At 34.2% G+C, this 26,357-nt stretch overlaps 2 protein-coding genes across 3 annotated transcripts in view; one reads left to right on the top strand and one right to left on the bottom strand.

Moving 5' to 3' along the window:
• LOC122395939 (cation-independent mannose-6-phosphate receptor) overlaps positions 1-25,015 on the top strand; it is a 29,179-nt gene extending 4,164 nt beyond the window's left edge. Inside the window, exons 14-16 of the mRNA XM_043394343.1 lie at positions 21,898-22,024; positions 23,339-23,487; positions 24,553-25,015. Of these exons, the coding sequence (XP_043250278.1) occupies positions 21,898-22,024; positions 23,339-23,487; positions 24,553-24,642 (366 nt within the window). The 3' untranslated portion in view covers positions 24,643-25,015. The remainder of the gene's footprint in view (positions 1-21,897; positions 22,025-23,338; positions 23,488-24,552) is intronic.
• LOC122394735 (protein toll) lies at positions 742-18,475 on the bottom strand. 2 transcript variants are annotated; one of them, XM_043392235.1, is made up of 6 exons: positions 18,204-18,475; positions 7,819-8,029; positions 4,362-5,359; positions 3,692-4,010; positions 3,001-3,594; positions 742-2,486 (listed from the first exon to the last, which is right to left on the bottom strand). In XM_043392235.1, the coding sequence occupies exons 2-6, from the start codon at positions 8,011-8,013 to the stop codon at positions 1,359-1,361; spliced, it is 3,234 nt and encodes a 1,077-aa protein (XP_043248170.1). In that variant the 5' UTR covers positions 8,014-8,029; positions 18,204-18,475; the 3' UTR covers positions 742-1,358. The 2 variants fall into 2 exon arrangements, with proteins under 2 accessions (XP_043248170.1, XP_043249023.1); XM_043393088.1 differs by lacking the exon at positions 18,204-18,475 and adding an exon at positions 8,535-9,030.
• Positions 25,016-26,357: the final 1,342 nt, after the last annotated feature.

Raw genomic sequence — 26,357 nt, 5'->3', positions numbered from 1 at the left:
TTATTTTTTATATTCATCTATGTAGGTAAAATAAGACAGTTATGAAATTAATATTTGTTAGTTTATGTGTTGTATCAGTAAAATCAGGAAGTATGTTATTATAAAAGTTTTTATAGTATTTGTCAAGCTTTACTTGAAGTTTTATTTCTCAGGTACGCGTTTAGTATCAATCATATAATAAACTAATCTTAACGTTAAAATACAATACAGCTACTAGTATTTAATGCAAAATTGACAATTCATTATGAGATTCTTTATTTAATTTACCAGTCGATATTCCTAAATGTTATCATTATAATTCTCTGTTAAAATACAGTAGATAAAACTTACTATAGTATGTATAACAAGATTATAACGCTCAGAAAATAGAGCAATTAGTTTATAAATGTATGGTAATACATGCCTATGTACACCATACATTTATCTATGACGGTAACGTGAAATGAATATTACATTACAATGATAAACTATTAATGTTTAAATTTGATATGTATGTATACTTGTTTACATTTTATCAATTTTATATAATACTATTGTTTTAAACGTTGAAAAACCTATTTAACAAAGCATAAGATATATTTGTGATTATAAGATATTCCAAGTTATTGTGTATAAAAAAAATGAACATTAGTGCTCAAACACTATACAAAATTATATAGTATACATACATAAAATACATAGTATACATACATAAAATACATAGTAAATGATACTAATTTATACTAATTTCTATAGCCCAAAAATTATCCTGCAAATGCTTGATGGAATATTTATACTATATCTATGATGATTAAATGATAATGATAACATTTTTCAAATTCATATGCATACAAAATTATAAAAAGATACATATTTACAGTGGTCTAGCATTTTTCTAAGACTTTTCTTCAGTCGTTGGGTACCATTTTTCTTAAACATTAATTCTATACTATTACTTAAAAACTAATTAAGGCGAATTTAAAAAATAGATAAGTCAGATGTGTCATTTTTTATAAAATAAATATAACAATAAATTTTTGGCATTGCACTACATACCAACACGCGTTAACACTTGCTCAAAGAAGTACATAAACACATACTAATAAGAATTTCAAGATTGAAATTATTTAAACAGAAATATCTCATATTATTCCCTAGGCAAACATAATTTCTGATATCTTAGACAAATCTGAAATATTTTACAACTATAATATTACATCTTACCTTCTTTTTTAAATCTTCTCTTTTATAAGTAAAATGTTACTATTTTCAAGCAATGAAATATGTAAACAGCGACTGTTGTGTAACAATTTATGAGGTTCCTCTTTAAATAAGATTAATCCTAAACATCGTGTATCAGTCCTTATCTGTGTGTTTTATCATACAGTGGTACATTGTATTTTATTAATTAAATTATTCTTTTTCAATTCTTCAGGCGAAAAAATTAACTTAGCATTGCCGTTCGATTCGGCCAGCTTTTTAGGATCGTCTTTTTTAACATCGTTTTTCTCGTCGTCCATAAATATTTTTAGGGTATCCGCCGGCGGAGTACTCGCCGCAGGTGGCGTCTCCGGGGCACCGACAGGATAAATTAGTTCTTTTTTGTCGTCATTAATTTGTATACTCGGTTGATGTTCTTCAAAAATTTTTCTTCTTGTATTTTTCGTCAGTTCTGGGGAGTGTGGTAGCGCGTACCGCAATTTATCCCAGAACCAAGGATCCCCCCATTTTACGTACGTGTTCATGCTTAAGTAAGCTTTAAGTTCTGGATCTAAATCATCAGTGGGACCGATTTCACCGTACAAAATCAGAATAACCCTCGCTCTGCCTTCGCTAAGAGCCTGGCTGTGCGCGGCTCTGAATTCCATTCGTCCCCAAACGCTTTCCAAAAAGTTGGGCGACAATATTACTATCGTCCTCTTTGAAACATCCACGGAACGAGCGATTTGCGTTGGTATCCACTCTCCCGCCACCCAGTCACGAAAATGAAGGCACAATTTGAACGGTCTCGGACCGCTTTCCAGCTTCGATACCAGCTCGTTTACAACAAAGTCTTCGTCCTTATGGGAGTAACTTATGAACGCATCGTACAATTTATCCTTGTCCAATTCGTCCTCGGTTACCAACCATAAGCACAGCTGATGCGCGTACAGCCAAACTTTAATTTCCCGTTGGTATCGATAGTACAATGCTGCTAGCAAACCAATTATCAATCCTGTAAGGGCTATGGCCAGACTAATTCCTATGATCATTATTATGTCCGTTGGACAGAAATCTGTCGCTGTCATTTTCAACATTGGAATGTTCATATCCTTGCATGTGATCAACGAAGGATCCAGAATATCCTCGACTTTCGTTTGCACGAAGTTTAGAAAATCTCTAGCATTGCAATCACAGATCCATGGATTTCCATGCAGCGTAAGTGTCTTTAGTGTACTCGAGTTGCTCATGAATTGCAATACCTTGGAATCCATTTTGCTAATATTATTGTTATGTAATTCTAAAACCTGGAATATGTAAAATAAAATCACTTATATTCGCTTATATTCAAAGCTAAGTTTTTAAATACATTGTTGTTTTTGTAATAAATTAAACTACTTGAAAACTGTTATGTAGAAAAAGGTTTCAAGTAAATGTATAAAATGTAATTCTGCTACCAAAAAGAGCACGTAAGACTGAATATAAAACTATGAGGATAAATGGGCCTGAAAACTAATATTTACGTATGCAGTCTATGAACAAATACCAATGATACATAGTTTCTGTTTTGTAATTTATAGTACTACACACTGTAATAATACGGTTTCTCATATCAAATGCCTCCAAAGAAAGTAATTCATGGGCATTAAGTCTGGAAAATATGGCGGTCACAAAATTATCTCGTTAAAAAAAAACAGTAAAGTGAGGAAGAAGCATCGTAGCAAAACATTTTTCTACGTAACAAACGGTTTTCAAGTAAAGACCATTCTGTACAATGCAAATTATAATATATTATAAGGATATCAAAGTCATTGTACTCACCTCTACATGTAATGGCAATTCATTCAAAGATATGCTAGATATATTGGTATTTGACAAGAGCAATTTGGATATCGATGCATTTTTCAGGCCGATCTCTGCCAAAGGTAACATTCTATTTAACTCATTGCCCGTTAAGTTTAATTCAACTTTATAAGTAGGCAAGGTCTTGATATTACTTGGTACATTTGTTAAATTCTTGTAGGAACAATCGATCGAGAATGCTTTCTCATATGGTTTCACCCAACATGTACACAGTTTTGGACATGGATGAAGTACTTCGCATTTCAATGATTTTGATTTCAAGTTTGCCACAGGCACGTTTTCTATCCATTTCGGACTTTGGCAAACCAAGTTTCCTGGCACTATGTGAAAATAGTTTTGCACACTAGGATTCATGTCTCCTTCCAAATAACGTAGAAAATTGTACATGTCGCAATCGCAAGCTATGGGATTATCCTCAACTAGTATTATTACATCACGGGTGAGAGTTTGAAAGCCAGCTACCTTCTCAGCTGTGTTCAGGTTGATGTGCTTTATATTATTATGCGTTAGATCCACTTTGATATTGTTGGATATAAATTGTAGATCTTCGGTCTGAAATGTTTTATGTAACGTATCGTTAAGCGTGAACAGAATGGACACTGATTGTTCCGTGTATGGCGTTCACTGTATATTTTTCTCATGTACTTACCGATATGTAAGATATCCGATTGTACTTGAGATCCAACAATCGCAGATTCAAGCTGCTTATAATCCAATCTCCAAATATTTCGGTAATATTATTATTTGCTAGATGCAATTCTTTTAAGGACGTGCAAGCTTGAAAAGGTGATTTTTTCCCATATTCGTCGTGGTACAAAGCTAACGAATTGTTAAACGAGAGCTGATTGTTAGAAAATATTGCGATCTTTAGGTGCTCCAGATTATTAAAACTTGTATCTTCTATTACTTGCAACTGATTCTCCTTCATATTTAAGACTTGCAGCGATTTTAAGCGTTTAAATAAGTGCCTATAATGTTCGAAACAGTTTCTTAGAAAATACCGCCGTGTTATGATTTTTAAAGTTGATATATAAAGTTAGCTCATTACTGGTGCTAGTTTCTTCATCTGATAAGGCTGTGTTGTGTAAATTCAGGCATTCGTTTAAAAATTGTACAAAATTAAAACTGTAACCGAGTCAGTTATGTTAAGTCGCATTAGAAATATCTAATCGGAATAAAGTTAATTCATAATTTTAATTAAACCCACAAAATATTTTAACGAACAGTGTTAAAGCACGACACAAAACTATCATAGAGGTTCGTAATTGTTTGCAATTGAACTCGTTGTTCCATTGAGTTATTAGTAGGCGCGAACGTACCTGGATATCGATCTAATATGATTTTTTGACAAATCCAATTTGATCAAGCTGGTCGTGTGCGAGAAAACGTCGTCGGGCAACGACGTCAGTTCGTTGTAACTAAGTTCCAGCCTCAATAACTTGTTCAAGCCTTTGAATATGTCTTTTGGAAGCGACTCGAGATAGTTCCTCTCTAAGCTGATATTGTTCAACGAAACGGAGCCCCAAAACAGATTTTCCGGCAGTATCTTCAGACCGTTGCTTCTAAGCTGCACCGCCATAAGCTCCGTCAGATTCGCGAACAATCCTTCCGGGAAGGTCGTCATGTTCTTTTTATTGCCATACAAAAGCACGGTTTTCAACTTGTTATTGTGTCGCAGCAGATCCCCCGGCAACGACGTAAAGTTATTCCCAAACAAGTTCAGCACCTCCAGGTTCTCCAGCTTCGCGAATATATCCTTAGGCAGTGTGATCAATTCGTTCGTGTTGATGTCCAGAGACTTCAAAGAAACGAGCTTGTCGAAAGTACCCGGTTCGATCTCCGTGAACTTGTTCTGCCACAAGTTCAGCAATCGCAGATCCGACAACTGGTCGAATATACCTGGCTCGATGGTCCTCATCATGTTGCGACCCAGCTCGAGAACCTTGAGCTTCGATATGTTTCTGAAGATGCCAGGAGGCAGATGGACATTGTTATCACGCAGATCGAGCCAAATCAGCATAGGCATGTCCGCGAACAAGTCATCGCTGACGACGCCGATGTTGTTCGTCGACAGAATCAGATTCTTCAACTTCGGGAATCCCTTTAGGTGCTCTCTGGTTAGGTTCGTGTTCAAATTATCAAACTTCTGGAATATTAGTCGCTCCACGTTCGTCGCGCCAAGCCTGTTAGCGATTTCTCCCAGGCTGGTGTTCGATGGTAAATCGCACATCCGGAAGTGTACGGACTGTATATCGTGGGCAGGAAATAAGTTCGACAAGTGGAAGTCGGACCACTCTGGAGAGTTCCGGCATTGTATCTAAACAAATAATTTTTCTCTTTTGTCCAAGGCGTGACATCGTTTCCCTCTGTTTCATGGCTACAATATACAGGGTGTTCGGCCAACCCCGGGAAAAATTTTAATGGGAGATTCTAGAGGCCAAAATAAGACGAAAACCAAGAATACCAATTTGTTGATGAAGGCTTCGTTAAAAAGTTAATAACATTTAAAGTTTCACTCGTACTGAATTTTTTTCTCGAAAATGCGCAGGATTTCCGGGGTATGTGTAATGACCAAAAATGATTGTAATTAGCCCCCGCAACCGAAAATAATTTTTCCAGAACGATTTGAAATTTTTTGTTTTTCGTCGAAAAATTTCACACCTTCTCGAATTTTTTTCTAGAAAATGGGTAGGATTTCGGGGATATGTATATTCACCAAAAATTATTGTAATTGACTCCCGCAATTGAAAATAATTTTTCCAAAACGATTTGAAATTTCTTTTTGAGTCGAAAAATTTCACACCTCGAATTTTTTTCTAGAAAGTGAGTAGGATTTCGGGGGTATGTGTAATGACAAAAAATGATTGTAATTGACCCCCGAAACCGAAAATAATTTTTCCAAAACGATTTGAAATTTCTTTTTGAGTCGAAAAATTTCACATATTCTCGAATTTTTTTCTCGAAAGTGCGTAAGATTTCGGCGATATGTGTAATGACCAAAAATGATTGTAATTGCCTCCTGCAACCGAAAATAATTTTTTCAGAAAGATTTGAAAAATTTAAGCACCTACCCTGTCGATTTTTCTTAAAAATTCGTTTCTCATTTTTAATAAATTTGTTTGACGCCCTATGGAAAAGTTGTCTAATACTTTTTTGTAGGCGTCCATGAGCTCTACTTCAAAAAAAAGTTTCATTGAAATATATTCGCCATTGTAGGCGTTATGACTGTTTGAAAATTGGACAACTTTTATGGGATTTTTCTCACTTTACGGGGTCATGGAACAACTTTTTCAATATTGTTAGAATTTCTAGATATGCTTCACTAAAATACGCGTTAATTGCATTTTGAAAAATTAAAATCCTTCAATCCGTTCATAAGTTATGACGTTTTAAAGATACGCACGAAATTAGAGAGAGAAATTCTGGCCTGAATTTATATTTTCAGTAAGCATTTCTTTTCTCGGAAATGGTTAGGATTTCAGGGGTATATCTATTGATAAAAAATGATTATAATTGATTCCCACCATCGAAAATAAATTTTCCAGGACGATTTGATATTTTTTAACTTTGTCGAAAAACTTCACACCTTCTCGAATTTTTTTCTCGAAAATGCGCAGGATTTCGGGCGTATGTCTATTCACCAAAAATGATTGTAATTGATCCCCACAACCGAAAATAATTTTTCCCCAACGATTTGAAATTTTTGAATTTAATTGTTAATAACTTTTTAACGAAGCCTCCATTAACAAATTGGTATTCTTGATTTTCGTCTTATTTTGGTCTCTAGAATCCTCTATTAAATTTTTTCCCAGGGGTAGCCGAACACCTTGTATCAAGGATTCCACGCAAACCTTGTGGAAAATGGATTCCAGTCGAATCGATTGAAGTTTTAATATGTACAGAAGCGAGCTAGAATTATAGATACTATATAGCCAATTAGCAGTTGGTCTTGCAATTACGCCTTAATAACTCCTACAATATAAACAGTATGGCGGCGTAAAGACAGTAAAACCTTCGATGCTCTATTTGCTGTGGACACTGATTTATAAGATAATACTTTTTGGAGTAATAGTAACCAGTTTTTTAAAATTAATTACCTTCTTTTTTAAATTTCAACCAATTTGACTACAATCAATTTTCTGCTATGTTTATGCAAGGTCCTTTACCTTGTGTGTGTGTTTTTTACTTAATAGTTTTGTTAGATATACCAAAGGAATATATTTACGGTTTTCCTCGAAAATTATTACGACAATCTTTTCTGCGTAAATTATTAGCATGTTACGTAAAGGAAAGAGAAAGTGCGGACTCATAAGATCGAAGAAAATATAATACTCCTATAAGAAAGTTTCATTCTAACAAATAAACGACGATACTTTTTCACAATATTATACTAGTTAATTAGGGTGTTTCTCAATTATACTACATCTATTTTATTATTACATTTTTATACATACTTTTACTTTACCAAAAAACTCTCACTTTTATATTATTACAATATTTGTAAATTTTTACTTTCATTTTTGAAATATACTGACAAAGAGAATGTTAGGAAGAAGCCCTAGAGTTGTTTACGCGAATTAAAAACATATTGTGCACGAAAAGTTTAATCCTCGTGAAACATTAAAACAAATTAAGTCAGCAATTAACACTCTATTTGAACCACGAGTTATGATCAAGTTGATTGAGAATTACAATTGGTTGCATTCCGTATTGTTTGACTTCCACGTGGCTCCGTAGATTCTGTTTAAGAAGCATCAATGAGTCACTCGTGCTTACCTGGATATATTCGTACGCATCAACGTTCACAATGAAGGCCGAATCGTTTCCAGTCGGACAGTGTAACTCAGTATCGCGGTTATGGCTAGGATAACAGCTACATGACCTTTCCGGGCACTGAATCTCGAAAGCGTTGCTCGCGAGAATTACTATTGGGAGAATGATCCACCATTGATCGACCTTTCCACGGACCATCGCGCGTACCCGTTCGCTGTAAAAGAAAATTCATACACCTGAATACTTTGCGTGTTTTGCTCGTTGTCGTTTACGCGCGAAATCTCGCGAAGAAAACATAAATCGGAAATAGCAGTATGACGAATCAGATAAACGCAGTGACTTCCTCGGGCAAAGATAAGAATGCTACGCTTCGCATCTCGATTTCTATATTGAGTTGATAAACTATTCGTGTACGCCATTAATTCAACGTAGGAGGAACGATTTTGGAAATTTTTAATACAAAGGAAAAGCAGGAAACAAAATTTCATTTCGTTTTTCACGCGTCAGTTTAATTTATGAACCATCGCCCTTTTCGTTGAAAGAATAAGACGTGGCTTTAGGTGGCCAAACTGGATTCCAGCCTGAACGCTTCCTTACACGATGAACATGTTTTATTTGTAAATTTCTCGCCAAGTATTTACTTTTCACCGTACGTAGCTCACACTTTAACGCGCTGCACGACAAAGAGGAAGACGCGTTTAATCGTTTATTTTCGATACCTGCAAATTGACGTTGATTTTTTAACTTTTTATACTATTGAAATTCTACAATCGTTCTCGATTGTACACTCGTAGCTACGATACGAGAATGGTTTCGCTCGAATAACCGCAAACATGTATATCGTTACCGATTTATCAAACTTAACAGTTCCCTCCCTCTCCTTCTTCCAACTTTTTATCTGAATAATCGTCGTTTTGCTGTTTTTGTTCCATTTTTTTGTCTTATCTAACTCGTTTAATTTTTCTACATTCTTTTCCTTATCCTATTCTGGGAAACTCAAACGCACACTTCGTTCTACCAAAAGAATATAATTACAATTTCCGAACAATTGGTTTCTCTGATTTTCTTGGGGCGTTGATTTTATAAAATGTTACGTTTAATAACGAAAATATCCACGCGCCATCGAAAGTGTCAAGACACGTACGAAGATTGATCACTTGTTAAAAGGTGAATGTGTTTTACAATATGATCCTTCATTCTGTCCGCGATTTAACCCTGTCGCTTCTTCGAACAGGTCATTTCGAATGAGCGTGGGGGTTCGTCGAGGAGAACAGAAGACGAATACCAATCAAAATTATACAGTTGCAGTTTTCAGATGCACATAAAAACGAATAAAATTCCATTCAGTTTGCGCATGATTCGATACCGTGTAATATTGCCTTGTGCCATTTCTTTGCATTCCTAACCGTTTTAGAGATACGGCTTTTCTCGTGCAAAATGGTAAAACGAGAAGTGATATTTGACAATTTTTTTTACAACATAAGGGTTTGATGAAACTTTAGTAACGTAGTACTATTATGAACAAAATGTTCGATTTTATTATTCTAGATCAAAGGAAAACAATGCTACACTTTCGACGCCGATCAACGCCATCGACATAAGGAATAACATTTATTATTTCATCCAAAGTCGATAAAACGTAACGAAAAAATAGTATTTGTATCTTGAGATGTTAAAGAATATACGTGAAAAGTGGCGAAAAATTTCATCAGTTCCTTATGCTGTAAAAAAAATTGTTGAATATCACTTCTCGTTTTACCATTTTACATGAGACTTCTCCCTTAAGAATATAAATTTATTCCTCAGTGTTTTGATTTTGATTACGTATATTTGATTACACCGTATCATGCCATACCACTAATCTGGTGTTCGATAAAAGAACAAAATTCAAAACATTGAGTGCACAACGATCGAATGGGAATTGCGCTGGGTTGGGCCTAGTTGGTTCGAACTTCACGAGACTCGTTCGTAATTGTACGTACAAATGAACAAAAAAAAATTGAGTCCCGTGACCGTTCCAGTCGAAAGAATGTTGAAAGACCATGCTCATCACGTATCAAATCCCTTCGCAATTCTATTCTACTCGACGCAGATCCGGGCTAACGACCTGTACGCATGTCTGCTTATAACGAGACACGCCTCTTTCTGCGACTCATTGCGAGGTGCGTAATGTACATGGGGCATGCATGTGAACGAGCTTTCGCGAAGGTCGAACGTGAATTGAAAAAATGATAATTTCAAACAATGGAATTATGCAAATACACTATTCCGTTGAACTGAGTTTACCGTCACCAATTAGGCTGTTGATCAATAAGTCGTTCGCTTTATCTGCTTTCAATAGTATACCAAGCTCACTTTTAAGGGGGGTACTCTAGTCTTGACTGCAATTTTGAATATGTATTCTTTAGAATAATAAAAAAAAAAAAAAAAAACAATCTAACACACTTATACAGGGTGTTCGACTAGCCATGGGAAAAATTATAATGGAAGATTCTAGAGGCCAAAATAAGACGAAAATCAAGAATACCAATTTGTTGATGGAGGCTTCGTTAAAAAGTTATTAACGTTTAAAATTTCGCCCGTACTGAATTTTTTTCAAGAAAGCGCATAGGATTTCGGGGGTAATTGTAATGACCAAAAATGATTATAATTGACTCTCGCAAACGGAAATAATTTTTTTAGAACGATTTGGAAAACATTTTTCGCCGAAAAATTTCAACACCTACTCCATTTTTTTTCTCGAAAGTGGATAGGATTTCGGAGATATGCGTATTCACCAAAAATCATTCTAATTGACACCCGCAATCGAAAATAATTTTTCCAGGACGATTTGTAATTTTTTTTTTCGCCAGAAAAATTTAGGCATCTACCCCCTTGTCGATTTTTCTTAGAACTCCGTTTCTCATTTTTAATAAATTTGATTAACGTTGTACAGAAAAGTTGTCTAATACTTTTTCGTAGATATTCATAGGCTCTACTTCGGGGGAAAATTTCATTGAAATATATTCACTATTCTAGGAGTTATGGACGTTTGATAATTGGACCCAGTTTTATGGGGGTTTTCTCAGTTTACGGTGTCAAAGAATAACTTTTCCAACATTGTTATAATTTCTACATATTCTCCACTAAAATACGCGTTGTTTGCATTTTGAAAAATTAAAATCGTCCAATCCGTTGAGAAGTTATGACGTTTGAAAGATACGCATGAAATTTTGAAGAGACATTTCTGGCCTGAACTTATATTTTCGGTAAGGAATTTTTTTCTCGAAAATGGTTAGGATTTCGGGGGTATGTCTGTTGACCAAAAATTATTGTAATTGACCCCCACCATCGAAAATAATTTTTCCAGGACGATTTGAAAATTTTTAATTTTGTCGAAAAATTTCATACCTTTTCGAATTTTTTCCTAGAAGGTTGGTCGTAATTCGAGGGTATGTCTATTCACCTAAAATGCTTGTAATCGACCCCTGTAAATTAATATAATTTTTTTAGTATGATTTGAAATTTTTTAATTTCGTCTAAAACTTTCAGTGCCTACTCGAATTTTTTTCTCGAAAGTGCGTAGGATTTCGGGGTTATGTGTAATGACCAAAAATGATCGTAACTGATCCCCGTAACCGAAAATAATTTTTCCAGAACGATATGAAATTTTTGAATTTAATTGTTAATAACTTTTCAACGAAGCCTCTATCAACAAATTTGTATTTTTGATTTTCGTTTTATTTTGGCTTCTGGAATCTTCTATTAAAATTTTTCCCAGGGGTGGCCGAACTCCATGTATATTACATTTTAAATATAATAATATTTAAAATTGTTAAAGATAAGACCACACGCCAGAGAACAACTCATACTTCACGAAGAAGTTCTCTGTTTACTGCACTTATCACGAAAAACATATATCCACTCGTCAAGATATCAGACGAAGAGCAAAAGCGTCATATAAACTTTGATATTCAAGCTTTTTAAATTTATTTCTCCTTTTAATCGAGAAAAATTAGTGTATCTGTATTTCCAGCCGTAGAATACTCTTTGAAAATTAAAAATCTACATATTTTGCTAATTTTTCCAGGGAAAGAAACTTGCCCTCGTTTCATTTCCATCATTTTATCCGTGTTTGTAACCCCGATAATCAACCGATGATAAGATGTATTATATTGCCGTAAAAAGAACACACTTCAATAATTTTTAACTCATTTTTCACACAGTACTGCTATTCAGTAAGTAATAAACGTTCGATTTTTGCGCGTAACTAAAGAATTAAGCTAAACAAATTGATAACACGAAGTATCAGGAACAAATTGTATCTCCACATTATTTTATCCTTTATAAATGACACACTTACTGGCATATAGAGAGATTTTGTTCATGCATTGTAGATACAGTGTATTCCTTTCAATTGTTATGACTTTTTCATGAGTTGTGTAATCAACTCGTTGTCACAGAGACGATCTAAAATCCTAACTTGAAAAGTAAAACATTTATGGCACAGATTATATTCCTAACGGTTTCCAACATAACGCCATACTTAAGTGATTAGATCTCCTTAATGGCCCGGTTTTATGAGTTTCAAGTACTCCGATAAATACTTTTCAAATGTATATCTCGGCATCTTTATCGATACTTTCAGTCTCTAACTATACTGCATATACATATATGGATTATAGAAATAAAAAAATTGCTCTAAAATTGTATAAATGTTTCACTATCTTCTGTAAATTACGCAGCGAAATATAATAGCTTAACTATGACCTTAGATTAACATATTTCTGTGCTACTTTGTCAGTTGCTGATATCGCTAAACGCGATTAGATAGAACAATATCTGCAACATGTGTGCATATTTGAATCTAATGCAAAACAATAACAGTGGTAAAATAACGTTTGCAATTATCTAAGCAAACGTTTGTGAAATATATAATTGAATATTCTTTTGTAAATTAATGTTATCTAGACTGGTCGAAAATTTGTTTAACCCAAGGGAACTGACGCTGTGAAATTGCTTGGTTTACTTAAGAAATACGCTAAGTACTGGTTTCTAATTAACGTAACATGTACCGATATAAATGTTTAGCAGAATTAGGCTGCATGACGAGGAATAGTTGTATCGCGAAATAATTTTCAATGGTATCATAGATGATCGTTTTTATTCGACGATAATATCGTTTTAAAATTATCTTCTAAACTCCCTCTTCGGGGGCAATGTTTAGATTTCGATTCGTCTGACCGGGATTATCTTTTCGCGACGCGACGAAATCATCCATGTACAGTACTCTTAATAATTATTCGAACGACTCTACGAGGAAAACAAGTACTATACTATTGTCGCGAAAAAAAAATTTATTAATTCGACGAGTTTTTAAGTGGTTTTTAATTCGCATCTAAATAAACATTAGTTCCTTTGTTGGCAATTCCAAGCAGCATTTTCAATGTCTTCAGTCTATCATCAAAAATTGTAATTTACAAAACAATTTAAAAATTTTTAGTCGTGCAATAAGTCCGTGTTTTTTTTATAAGAATATTAAATACTGCCAATTTTATATAAAACTTAGTTTATTAATGATATTATGTATCGCTTTATTCTATGATCTTCTGCCATCTTTTGGATAATTTAAACATTTCTTTACAATAAAACTTATCGCATTAAATAATCCAGATCGTTTGTATTCAAGTACACATAGAAGTTTTGATTTTATGGCGAGTTTATCGGTGAAACAAGAAGCAAAGTTGCGTGAAAAATAATTACAATAAAAAATTTGAGAAATCCACGGCAAACTGGCCAAGCGTTTAACGTTTCTTTTATCGTGGCCGCATCGCGCGAGCAGTCGTGGCGATGACTGATTTCTGAGGGTGTTCGAACTCAATTGCTTCGTAATTCTCTTCAATGATAACCGAGATAATTTCAGTAGAATCATTGCAACGTGAAATTACACACGCTACAGGTTTCTTCGTTCCAGGCGTGACGTAAAGACAGTGACGATTTAGCGAAACCAAGGACGCTTGGCGTTCTCTTTGCTTTTACACGATCTTCCGTGAAACCTGTTGTCATTTGCTTACGTCCACGCGTAACAAAAATATAAAAGAAGATTTATCCAACAGAACGGATAGATCCTCTCTTTCCCACGTATCGTGAATACATTCGATTCGTGAGCATGGTTAAAAATATCGACACTTTCTACGCCCTTCGCGATTGAATTTTAAAATATGCGAACTCCAAATGTCAACTCTGCTGATTATTTATTCCAGGACTCGTTTTTAGTTTGATAATTCATACTAAACGAAAGTATATTAGGTCTTATTAATGCTGTAACTAAAACCGGAACTTCTATTGGTAAATCATCTTTTTAAAAGTTTAATATTATTTACAATTTATCGCCTTCAAAATACAGGGCGAGGAAAATTAATCTGTGAACTGATTCTATATTTAGATAGTCTTATAGTAACAAAGGTGGTTATGTTGATCATGCTCTCATTAAATGGAAATGTCTAGTTTGGACTGAATGTTTAGAATATTACAATTTTTTAGATCATAACAAGTATAAATATAATCGAATGTACGAAACCTAACCCGGGCACGTTGTATCTCTTGTTAGCAGCGTCTGCAGTTAGTCATTCGTCAACAATCTATCAATACACGTATCGATTGTGTTTTTCCACGTAACGACCGTGTTTATTTAATTTTACCGCGTTCACCGTAAAAGAAGTTCCATTTTTACGTTTGACCATATGTGTCTGATCCCTTTGTTTATAACCATACATTCTACTTCGTTTATACACATTGTTTTAAGCTTCCACAAATTTTTAAACAATGTGTTCTGAGAACTGTTGTCGCTAACTATTCTAAGTATCGTAAACGACCAAAATAATGTGTTACTGAACTATTACTTCAAGGAAATTAGAATTACTGTGTAAATATCGAAGTGCTAAGGAATACTATACTATGGGCCATTAATTCTATTTTGCATATTAACAATGTTCTTTCAAAATTAATTGGTATTGATTACTATAATTATTATAAAAAGCAACATTATAATAGTGAATACTGAAATATCGACATTTGATAAAACTAACGTCGCTATAAATAAAACATTCCAACGGTGAATATCACATAACTCAGTTATTGCACACTTGAAGAAATCGGGATTACGAATATAATCCGGCTTAAATTTGATACGATGGACATCGATGATAATGGCTACCGGTTGTTACGTTCCATCGCCACTTGAATATAAGTTTCTCATATTTTTGGCAATCGCGCGAAGTTCTATAAATCAACAACATTTAAGACGGCTCGGTATCTCTGCCACGCTGATCTTCACTTTTCGTCATCGAACGAATGCGCAGTAAGATTAATTTATTTTTGATACGGGTTATCAGTCAACTTAAGAAGCGTTTATCAACACGGAAATTATCATTTACGTAGAAAAATACAGATAATTAAGTAATAGGACATTTATCTTTCAATACGCGTTTATCTAATAATTTTCGTCTAACTTTTCGTACTTGTTGTACTTGTTTAAAATTATCTGGTAGTCGAATTGTAAATAATTCAAACAGATTAAAATCGAATGATTGTAAATAGTACATCATACTATCAACGAAATTTCAATAATAATTATCTTTATTCTCGAACGAGCAACGACTGTTACCATTTGCAATATTTGAATCACAGAAGAATAACATTTATTTAATTATTCTAAAGATGACCCACATAAAGTGGGTTACTACAGTTCTGTGTACAAGAAAGGATTTTTAATTAAATATAATATTGCATCAGTTGGAAGTAATTAACTCGTGAAGATTATTTTGCTTATACGTTTATATCGATTATAATATACGAGGTGTTCGGCCACTCATGGGGGAAAATTTTAATGGGGTATTCTAGGGGCCAAAATAAGACGAAAATCAAGAATACCAATTTGTTGACGGAGGCTTCGTTAAAAAGTTATTAACGTTTAAAGTTCCATCTGTGTTGAATTTTTTTCTCGAAAATTCGCAGGATTTCGGTGGTATGTCTATTCACCTAAAATGATTGTAATTGACCCCCGCAACCGAACATAATTTTTCCAGAACGATTTGAAATTTTTTTTTTTCGTCGAAAAATTTAGGCATTTAATTAGATTTTCGGTAAAGAATTTATTTCTCGAAAGTGCGTAGGATTTCGGGGATATGTCTATTGACCAAAAATAATTGTAACTGACCCCCGCAACTGAAAATATTTTTTCCAGAACCATTTGAAGTTTTTTAACTTCACCGAAAAATTTCAATACCTACTCGAATTTTTTTCTCGAAACTGAGCAGAATTTCGGGGATATGTCTATTGACCAAAAACAATTGTAATTAATCCCCGCAACAAAAAATTATTTTTCCAGAATGATTTGATACTTTTCAATTTCGCCGAAAAATTTAGGCACCTACTCAAATTTTTTTCTTGGAAATGGTTAGAATTTCGGGGATATGTCTATTGACCAAAAATAATTGTAACTGACCCCCGCAACCGAAAATAATTTTTCTAGAACGATTTGAAATTTTTGAATTTAATTGTTAATAACTTTTTAACGAAGCCTCCATCAACAAATTGGTATTCTTAATTTTCGTCTTATTTTGGCCTCTAGAATCCCTCATTAAAATTTTTCCCAGGGTTGGCTGAACACCCTGTATACATATATTATTATATTTAGCGATAATTTGATTTTCTGGGTGAAAAAATGGTGAAGATTCACTTTTTGATGAAACGCAATAGATAAACCTAATGTATAATAAAAAATCCTGAATTTCGAGAGTTTCGAGTTTTTAACCGAAAAAGCATTCATAACACTTGGTTTACAATTCGCAACGATCATATAATCTGTTTATTTAACTGTAATGTTCATTTCTCGAACGATAACGCTTGACGCGTACGAGACATGAATTTAAAGTCTCTCGTCACCAACATTTCAAAAACAAAATACACCGAATCACGTCTCTCATCTTCAATGTGTCAAGGGGATTTATGTATACGTTCTTATAATTTTTACCAATTTTTGCGTAATTAAAGAAATGTAACACAAACATATCGTCGAAATGTGATACGAGTGTTTATTTAACACTTGTGTCGAAAATATTAGGTTTATTCTGGGAATCCTCTTCGATTTGTAATTAACAGGATAATATAATTGCATTGCAAAAGATCGCTTCTGCGAACTCTTCCGGTATATTAGTTGCACCTTTTTTATACTACAACCGATACAACTTGTATGTACAATAATTATACCTCCTTCGACTATGGAAATATGTTCTTTGAAGAGGATAAATTCGCGCAAAATATGATAATGTCACATGCTGAAATACAACCATCGAAGCGGATCCGTATTTAGTACTTTATCGATACAAACAGCGCAAAAACATATTATTAAAATCATTAACATATTTTCACTATTAAAAAAGTATGTCTCCATTATACTACACCCTAGAATCGTTGTTGTATATACACTAAATTTATCATACTACAACAAATCGATTTAAATATTTACGTCAACACGGTTATACGAAGCAGTAAAATTTATTCTGAAATGTATCGTCGTGCATAAAAATCAGCATGTTGTGTTTACTTTATCTCGAATGATTTATACACGTGGTGGTCCCGATGAGTAAAAATGTTTCAGCAGTGATAGCAGTATGACGATATCAAACGTCCCTCTCTGCGGAATATTTATTTATCAAATACCAGAAAAAAAGTTCCAAGTACCATGTTAATCTCTCGGAAGCTCTACTGATCGTTCTAAGAAATAAAAAGTAGAGACGATTTATGTTATTAACATTGGCTTGATATCTTTCCCAAAATTTAGCTAAAACTTCGAAATTCACGAAAAGAATAATACTTTTGTTTACCTTCCGAGAAATTCATGCGATCGAACTGTCGACTTCTCATTCTCACTCTCCTACCTACCCAATCGCTATTATCTGAACTGTCAACAGTTTGCCTGACTTTCGATCGATAAATCGTGTAAAGAGCGTGAAGCTAGTTCTATAAACTTCGCAAAGGTTAACCATTTCCCGGAAAACACATCATAGGAAACTTGAACTTAGAACGTGTCTTTCTAAGTAATTGTGGAAAATGTCGAAACTTATCAGGAAAATATACATAACCTCAAAATCAAATAAGCGATGGCGATCGTAAACATTGAATTCTGTTCGAACAATAGAAGCTTCTGTTTTTACTATATCGATCGGTAAAGACCGTCTAACGACGTTGGAAAATTTCGCGGTCTCGCTTATAACGCATGCGATCTTTATTCTCGTAGCTCACGAAATCCCCATTCGGTTGTTGGTATTTCAATCGATAATTGCAAATCGATAACCGTCGCGATTGCTGCCCGTGGAAAAAGTAACTTTACAGAATATTTCGCTCACCAGATTTAAAACGTAGACCAGTTACGTAGCGATCGTTCGTTGTCACTGTTTTTGTTTTTTTTCTTTTGTCTGATCACAAGGTTGCATCAAGTAAACACACTGCGTATGTTATTTTATAATCGCGTTCCTTTCTATCGCGCGATCCATTCGGTGCCGATCATCTACCGTGTCACACTACGTAGAAGAAAGGAAAAGGATTTTGATCGTGCTGAAGCGAATTGAGATTCATAAACGAAACACCGAGTAACACGGCTCGACACGAACTGACGGACGGTTCTCCACGCACTGATGTTCGCTGCGTGTTCGGACTTGGTATGACGGAACGGAACCACGTGATCGACGCGCCGCGCCGATCCGCCAGTGAACCAGTGACGATGTGACTGGCCCAGATAAATCCATGGTGGGGGAAGACCCTTTGGAATTTCATTGAACTAACGGAATCCCGCCAGATATTTTCGTTTTATCCAGTAACTATACGATATGAGAATGTTTACTTTGGCACAACATCGTGTTCGAATATTTTAACATGTTCATCGCTATTCATATTGATATTTGTTCATCTTTAACTGATGACGTCTTGTCAATTTCACATAACGTAGAAGTAACATTGTTCTAAATTATGAACAACCACTATGTAGCACAAACTGATTTTTACAGCGTTCTTTTACCGAATTAAAGTTTCATTCCTTTCTTCTTTATTTCCATAATCATTACCATTGCTGGATATATTTGAATCGTCTTCCGAACTGAAAAGATTATAACTCTTCTTTTTATAGGTGATTAGCACATTTTTAATCAAAACATGTTATGAATGTAAGAGGAAAGTATTACAAATTTCATAAAATTCGATATTTTAGTGGGCGATAGAACTTTGTCAAGGAGAGTTAAACGATGACGTGCGTCGTGTATAAAAAATAGTCGCGTTTCTGGGTTTACCCGCGTAAATAAGCACAATAAGATAATATAATCTGTTCAAGAGTCAGAGCAGTAGCTTCTTCTTTTACAGACAACCAGAAGCCCAACTCTCTAAAGGGTTTTCAGATATTTTAGTCTACGCGTGCCCCTTCTAGTACCTTCTGTTAGATAAATATTTCCCGAAGCAAAATTGTGTCTGCTTTCTCTCGTACAAGGCCCTCGAAAGCTCAGTTTTCTCCTTTCTTTCTCAACAGAAATGAACGAAGATAAACTAAACTGATTTCGTAAACTATAAAGTGTTATAGCACTTGAACTATTAGGTTTATAACATTTGTTGGTATGCCTGACCGTTTGAAAGATATAGCTTTTACGCGCTACAGATCGAATGACAATAAAAGCACGATAGTATTCGAAGGAAGGTTTTCCTTCTTTTCTCTTCCGGTGGTGCAGCGAGCATTCTCGAGTGCCCAGATGTGACGGACCATTTTCGATCCTGAAAAGTTCTGTTCGCCACATGGCCCACAATGACATACTTCCGTGCAGTCGGTTTTTTTTCACGGCAGTTCTTTGTCGAGAAAAGTATCCCCATTTAGAATGCCGTGCCCCTTGAAAAATCTCGTAAGATGATTTCATAAGGGTAAGCAGATGCGTAGAACGGTGCTGCATTACTATTTCCGTTTCCGTTCTTTTCACCACCGTTTGCCACGTGCCCGGGCATAAGAATTCAAACGTTTTTTTTACTTCATCTACATAACAAGAAAAGTACCTTCTCATTACTATTTCCATTCGCCTTGGACAATTTGCTAAAATCAATTATTTCACAATACCTTTATCTTTCTTATTATTTACTCAGTCGATGCCCTCCACGATAGATAAAGGACGATATTGAAACTTGAACTTTGTCTCCGAGTATTCGATAAAACTAATTTTCCGTAATGAAATCTGTAAAGATAAAGTTATAATATTCTTAAGATCCAGCTTTTGACCGATTTTTAATATGATGGGATTAACGTCGCATCAACAGATAAGTTATTAGCGACGGTATCATCGAATTATATTGTTTGATCGATGAATTATTATTTGAATCTTGGCAACTTGATCTTTCCTATCTTGAGGAAATTGTATATTTTTCGAAAAAGGAATCACTAATGTTCCTGATGTATGCTGAATTCCATTGATGTATTTGGTGATCTTTTTCGTCACTGATACACTTTCTTTCCTTGAACGTTTAATAGTTAACCGAGTATCGGCGTCCCGCAGAACAGGTTTATCATTCTGGATGTTTCTTGTGGAACTTGTACTCAGGATTTCCCTTAGTTTCCGGAATTTCCAATCCGATCGGTAATATTGGGATTCGACGCTTCATCGCCTTATGGACACAAGAAAGGTCGATGGTAAAATCTGTGAATTTCCCTGTACAGGTATACGGAGTATTCCGTAACTATGTAGTTACTATACTAATGGTGTTCCTGCGAAAAATCTCAATTATCGATACATTATTTAACAATCGATGCTTCGAAAACATTACCATTTTTTTTGTTTTAATTCTCTTAAGTGAAAATGAATATGACGAGTATTCGATACTATTGAATCATGCGATATTATTTGCTATTATTTGATTGTCTGTACAGGTATACGGAGTATTCCGTAACTAGTTACTATACTAATGGTGTTCCTGCGAAAAATCTCAATTATCGATACATTATTTGACAATCGATGCTTCGAAAACATTACCATTTTTTTTATTTTATTTCCCTACATTAAGTGGAAATGAATGTGACGAGTATTCGATACTATTGAATCATGCGATATTATTTGCTATTATTTGATTGTCTGAAAGTAATTGTTAACTTCAGAAATTAAGAAATTCCTAAAAGTCCTTTAATGAAACCATTCGTATACATTTAATGCGTTTAACGTGGCTTAATTAGACTGCCATTACGTACCTTTTGCGAATGTTTTGTAACCGAAAGGTTTCGTGGGGCTTAAGAAATCTTGATAAGATAAGAGAAACTAATTAACACTGAAATTGCGCGACGTCTATGATATTTATAAGCCTATATAAATTTGGTCATCAACAGTGATTTGCGTCATCGTTGTAACGCGCAGTTTCTCTTAAATTTGATATTTATGTATTTCGTTCTTTTCAATGGAACCCGCGAAGAAATAAATAGAGTCATATGGATCAGAATGATCGATAAAGGACGCGAGCATACAATCTTTAGAAGCGAGAATCTTTTACCAACATACAGATAAAATGTATCGATTATTAAGCTATATTAACTGTTGTCTTGATACATAATTAATTATTTTTACATAGTGTCATAAGCTGACTATATACGCACAAATTTTTTCATATAAGTTATATAATGTTTAGATTGAAAATTCCAGATTTATCAGCAATACTTGTAGTAAGTCTATCGTAGTGTTTTTTATCTACAAATCTGACAGAAATGTGTTGTCCAGTCTCCGTTCAATTTCTATATCATTTCGAGTATTCCCCAAAGTATAGTTAAATTATTCGTTATTATCACGAGTAATTTAATTTATACATTTTCCAGTGTATATAACGTGTAACATAAAACTGATATTTCTTCTTCGCCTGTTTACATCATTCAACGATACATTAATACAAATTCATTTACAGTTAACTGCCAGAAATATTTAGTATTTTATAACAATGATCGATACATTTTATATCTCTGGGATTATTAATTCTTCGCGTAAACATTTTCGCGTGTTATATTACTGACCACCGACTTTTGTTTGTTAAACATAGGAGTCGCAGTGCAGCGTAGAATTCGAATGGCAAACGAATGTTACTTGCACTTGCAAATCGAGTCCTCAAGAGCCAACCGCTTCATCGGATACACATGAAAGCGTACAAGACTTTTCTCCTAGTCATAGTAAGTATTAACATGACACGAAGAACTATTTACAATTTGTGATTGATTGCAATATACATACTCAACACGAATTCACAAGAAAAATGCCTAGTCATAAGATCTTGGCGGCTGGTTGACAGTTGCATTTCTTAAAATAATTTTATCATTGAACTACGATCTTAATAAAACGATAGATTCAGTACACATGTAGCATGTGGCACATCTCGGACAAATCAATGATTCATGAAAGTTCTATGAAGAGAACTGAAAGTATTATACAGGGTGTTCGGCCACCCCCGGGAAAAATTTTATTGGAGGATTCCAGAGGCCAAAATAAGACGAAAATCGAGAATACCAATTTGTTGATGGAGGCTTTGTTAAAAAGTTATTAACGTTTAAAGTTACGCTCGTACTGAATTTTTTTCTCGAAAATGCGCAAGATATCGGGGATATGTCTATTCACCAAAAATTATTGTAATTGACCCCCCCCCCCGAAACCGAAAATAATTTTTCCAAAACAATTTGAAATTTTTTTTTTCCGTCGAAAAGTTTCACACATTCTCGAATTTTTTTCTAGAAAGTGGATAGGATTTCGAGAATATGTCTATTCATAAAAAATGATTCTAATTAACCCCCCTAACCGAAAATAATTTTTCCAGAATGATTTGAAATTTTTTTTTCGTCGAAAAATTTAGGTACCTACTATAATTAGATTTTCGGTAAGGAATTTTTTTCTCGAAAGTGCGTTGGATTTCGGGGGTACGTGTAATGACCAAAAATGATTGTGATTTACCCCCGCAACCGAAAATAATTTTTCCAAAACAATTTAAAATTTTTTTTCCCGTCTAAAAATTTCACACCTCGAATTTTTTTCTAGAAAGTGGGTAGGATTTCGGGGGTAATTGTAATGACCAAAAATGATTGTAATTGACCCCCGCAACCGAAAATAATTTTTCCAAAACAATTTGAAATTTTTGAATTTAATTGTTAATAACTTTTTAACGAAGCCTCCATCAACAAATTGGTATTCTTGATTTTCGTCTTATTTTGGCCTCTAGAATCTCCCATTAAAATTTTTCCCTGGGTTGGCCGAACACCCTGTATGTACAAACGGGTTCAAGGTATAGGATTATTATACTTTATCGTAATCACTTAATTGAGCATTCGTATAGTAAGATATTAAAGACCATAGGACGAAATTGAAGAAGTAATTAACAAATAATATCGAAGAAGATGAAAATAATTTCTCGACATTTTGTATTTTTTTAATGTTTTGCGTTGATTAATGATATTTATACGAGTCTGTTTTTCTAATGTCGTGCTCGTCTATTTCAGCTGGCACGGTCGCAGGTATCGTGCTGGCCGTTATCGCCCTGGTAGGAGTGCTACTTTATTTCCGAGATCCGGATAAGAGGGCATGCTTTCGCTCCTGCTGGAATCCATTTTCCTCGAGAAGAGGTAACGGACGCGTTCAATACTGCAGGGTGAGCTAAACAATTAATCTTTTCAATTAGTCTTCCCATTCAATTTTAAATAAGATTGAATTTCTCTGTTCGAAACTTACGGACGGAATTCCCGTTACGTTTAATGTAATTAATTCAGATTTAAGCGGTTTTTCATTGATTTTACACAAGGTCGTATAAAAAAAGCTAAAATGAATGCTCGAGAACATTCTCTCGCTGGTAAGTAGATAATATCTGCTGTACAAATAACAATTACAAAAAGAAATTAACAAACCAGGAGGTAAATTAATGGATATAGAAACAAAAGATGTTAGGAAAATAAACTCTGTGCCATAAATTTTATCCTGCACAATTTTAAGGCTGTCTTCGGTTCTTTTTGCCACCCATCTGTTAATCAGAAGCATGCAAGGTTAAACGACGGAAGAGCTGGGGCCTTACCCATTGTAAATCCATCAGCTTACTTTACCCTGCGAAGGCAGCCTACGTCTGGAAACTTTCACATTTTAAGCCTCCTTCTCTTTATGACAAATTAGTCACGAATCTACGAAGAAAGGCGAGAACGTAATCTAATTGTTGCAGCCAAAATTTCAATCGTTTTTGAATTTATACGAGTCAATGTACGATAGAGTAAACCGGAGTCGAAAGTACCAATTTTAGCCTGGAACACGATTTTGTAAAGATCATTACAGTTGTAAAAAAAAAGTCGTTTATACTCCAAATTAACCGATTTATCTTACACTATTGAAATGATAATATTTTTGATTTGTGATAAATAAAATCAATATTCTCGATAAAATATGAACACAGAGAGAAATATCAAACAGAAGCATTTCACTCTTTTCATGTTTTGCATCTTTCGAGATATAAAGGCGACCTTGAATCTTTAAAATAGTACTATCTCATAACAGATAAAAATTTGTGTTCCGTGACGTATAGTAAAGTTACCTTGACTTCATTAAATTAGAATAAACGATAAACAAGTGGAGCTAACGGTCATTGAAACGACCTTTGCGCACGAAACATGAATTATTTAATAAAACTAAAATAAAATTAAGTAATTGCTGATTCATATATTCTGTAACTTAGGTCGACACTACAGAGGAGGCATGTCTTCTGCTTGACGTTGACCCCACGCAGTGTCAAACGGACAGCGACGATGATCTACTGAACGCATAGTCGCACCCCGTTTTATCGTCTTTCTACACCTTACTTTATATAAGTCCATAAATTATATAAGAAAAATTTATTGAACGTGTAAAACATTTTCATGCGTACAGTCTGCGTTTCGTTTCCTACGATCATCATCTGGATCGATTGGCGTTAATTCCAGCTTTCTTATCGCGGTTCCGTGCCATGAAATATCATAAACGTTTATAAGTACCCTCAGAAATTACTTTAGTCAACAGTTTGCTTGATGTTTCACAAGCTGACGTTTGTACAGGAAAATCTATCGACAGATTTTATTTTACAAAGTTCCTATGCTGCACTATTCAATAATTTATGCAAAACAGTTAGAAAAATATACATTTAAGGGGCCATTCTACCTTGTAGGCATGAAAAATACGTGTTTCTTTGTGATTTTTTTTTGCGGGTTATTAAAGAGCGATTAATTCCGGATTTTGTAGATACATTTATTATATATTTAGCTATATTTACGAATTTTTGCAACGCATAATATCTATTGATTACGCTGTTTTTGTTGATCATCAAACAACAGTTTTTACGAACGGCACCCGACTGCGTGCGTGATATCTTGCGAACAAGTTATTCGAAATCCTAAAACCAACGATATTCTTAATATAGATGAGTGTGGTTATAGCATGAACTAGGATCTTTTCAAAAAAACAAAAGATGGCAAAATGGCAGCTATTTTACGAAAAAATACTGAATATTTTCATATATTTGGTTGCTTTTTTGTTAATAAAAGAAAAAGTATTGCATATATCGCAATTATCCTAGTTCATGCTATAGGGAGACCAGTTCTGAAGATACTGTATAAATTTGATGTTGATATCTTGAATAGTTTTTTAGTTATCACGCACGCAGTGCCGAAAAATGTAGTTTCGAGAAAAACAGCTTTAAAGTTTCACGTCCAGTTGTTATACCTGCGCGCGGTACATTTCAGCAGGCTATAACTTCGTTAGTTTTTCAAATTTCAATTCAATATTTGGTAGACATATTTTCGAGACTACATACTAAAGGAAAATGCAAAAAAAAAAATATCGATTTTTTTAATCCCACAAGGTAGAAAGGCCCCTTAATACGGGCTAATTAAAGCTATGAGAATGAAAGCAATCGAGTTACGTTGATGTATTAAGTCTTCCGCTAAATCAGAGCGTGCATTTAAATCTTAATTAATTTGCATTTACTGAAATTACCGGTTCGACATATTGTACATACCTTTGAAATCTTCTTCCAATGTTCTGATAAATAAATAAATTTTGTTTTTCGAGTTTCACCGTATTCGTTTGTACGGTACAGACATACACATACACACAGAGTTAATTATGGTACTTTACACAATCGTTTTGATGTCAAATTAAACGAAATTAAAATAGCAAAGAATTTCCGAGTCAATGTTTTGAAACTGAGCGTATTGTAATTTTTATAGACTTTCCATCGATTTTCCTTTTGCGATTCTCTGTAAAAATAACAAATAGATATCTATATTTTAACGTATATTAGCATTCCAATGTATTTTTGTTCTTTAGGTGAATAAATAAAAGAAAATATTGTCCAGTGTATAAAATTAAATATTTATACGGTTAATGTGGTTAATTCTGGACACGATCCACTACTTTTATATTGTCCATCTCTATTTTATTAATCCACGTAATTGCAAATAAATTTGAATCACCTAATCTTTACTATAAATAAAATTATATTCTTAT

The sequence above is a fragment of the Colletes gigas genome, unplaced genomic scaffold (genome assembly GCF_013123115.1).
Source record: "Colletes gigas isolate AHSC1104 unplaced genomic scaffold, ASM1312311v1 Colletes_gigas_Sc00001, whole genome shotgun sequence".
In the NCBI taxonomy this organism is placed as follows: Eukaryota; Metazoa; Arthropoda; class Insecta; order Hymenoptera; family Colletidae; genus Colletes; species Colletes gigas.
This window is presented reverse-complemented; position numbering and strand designations above follow the sequence as displayed.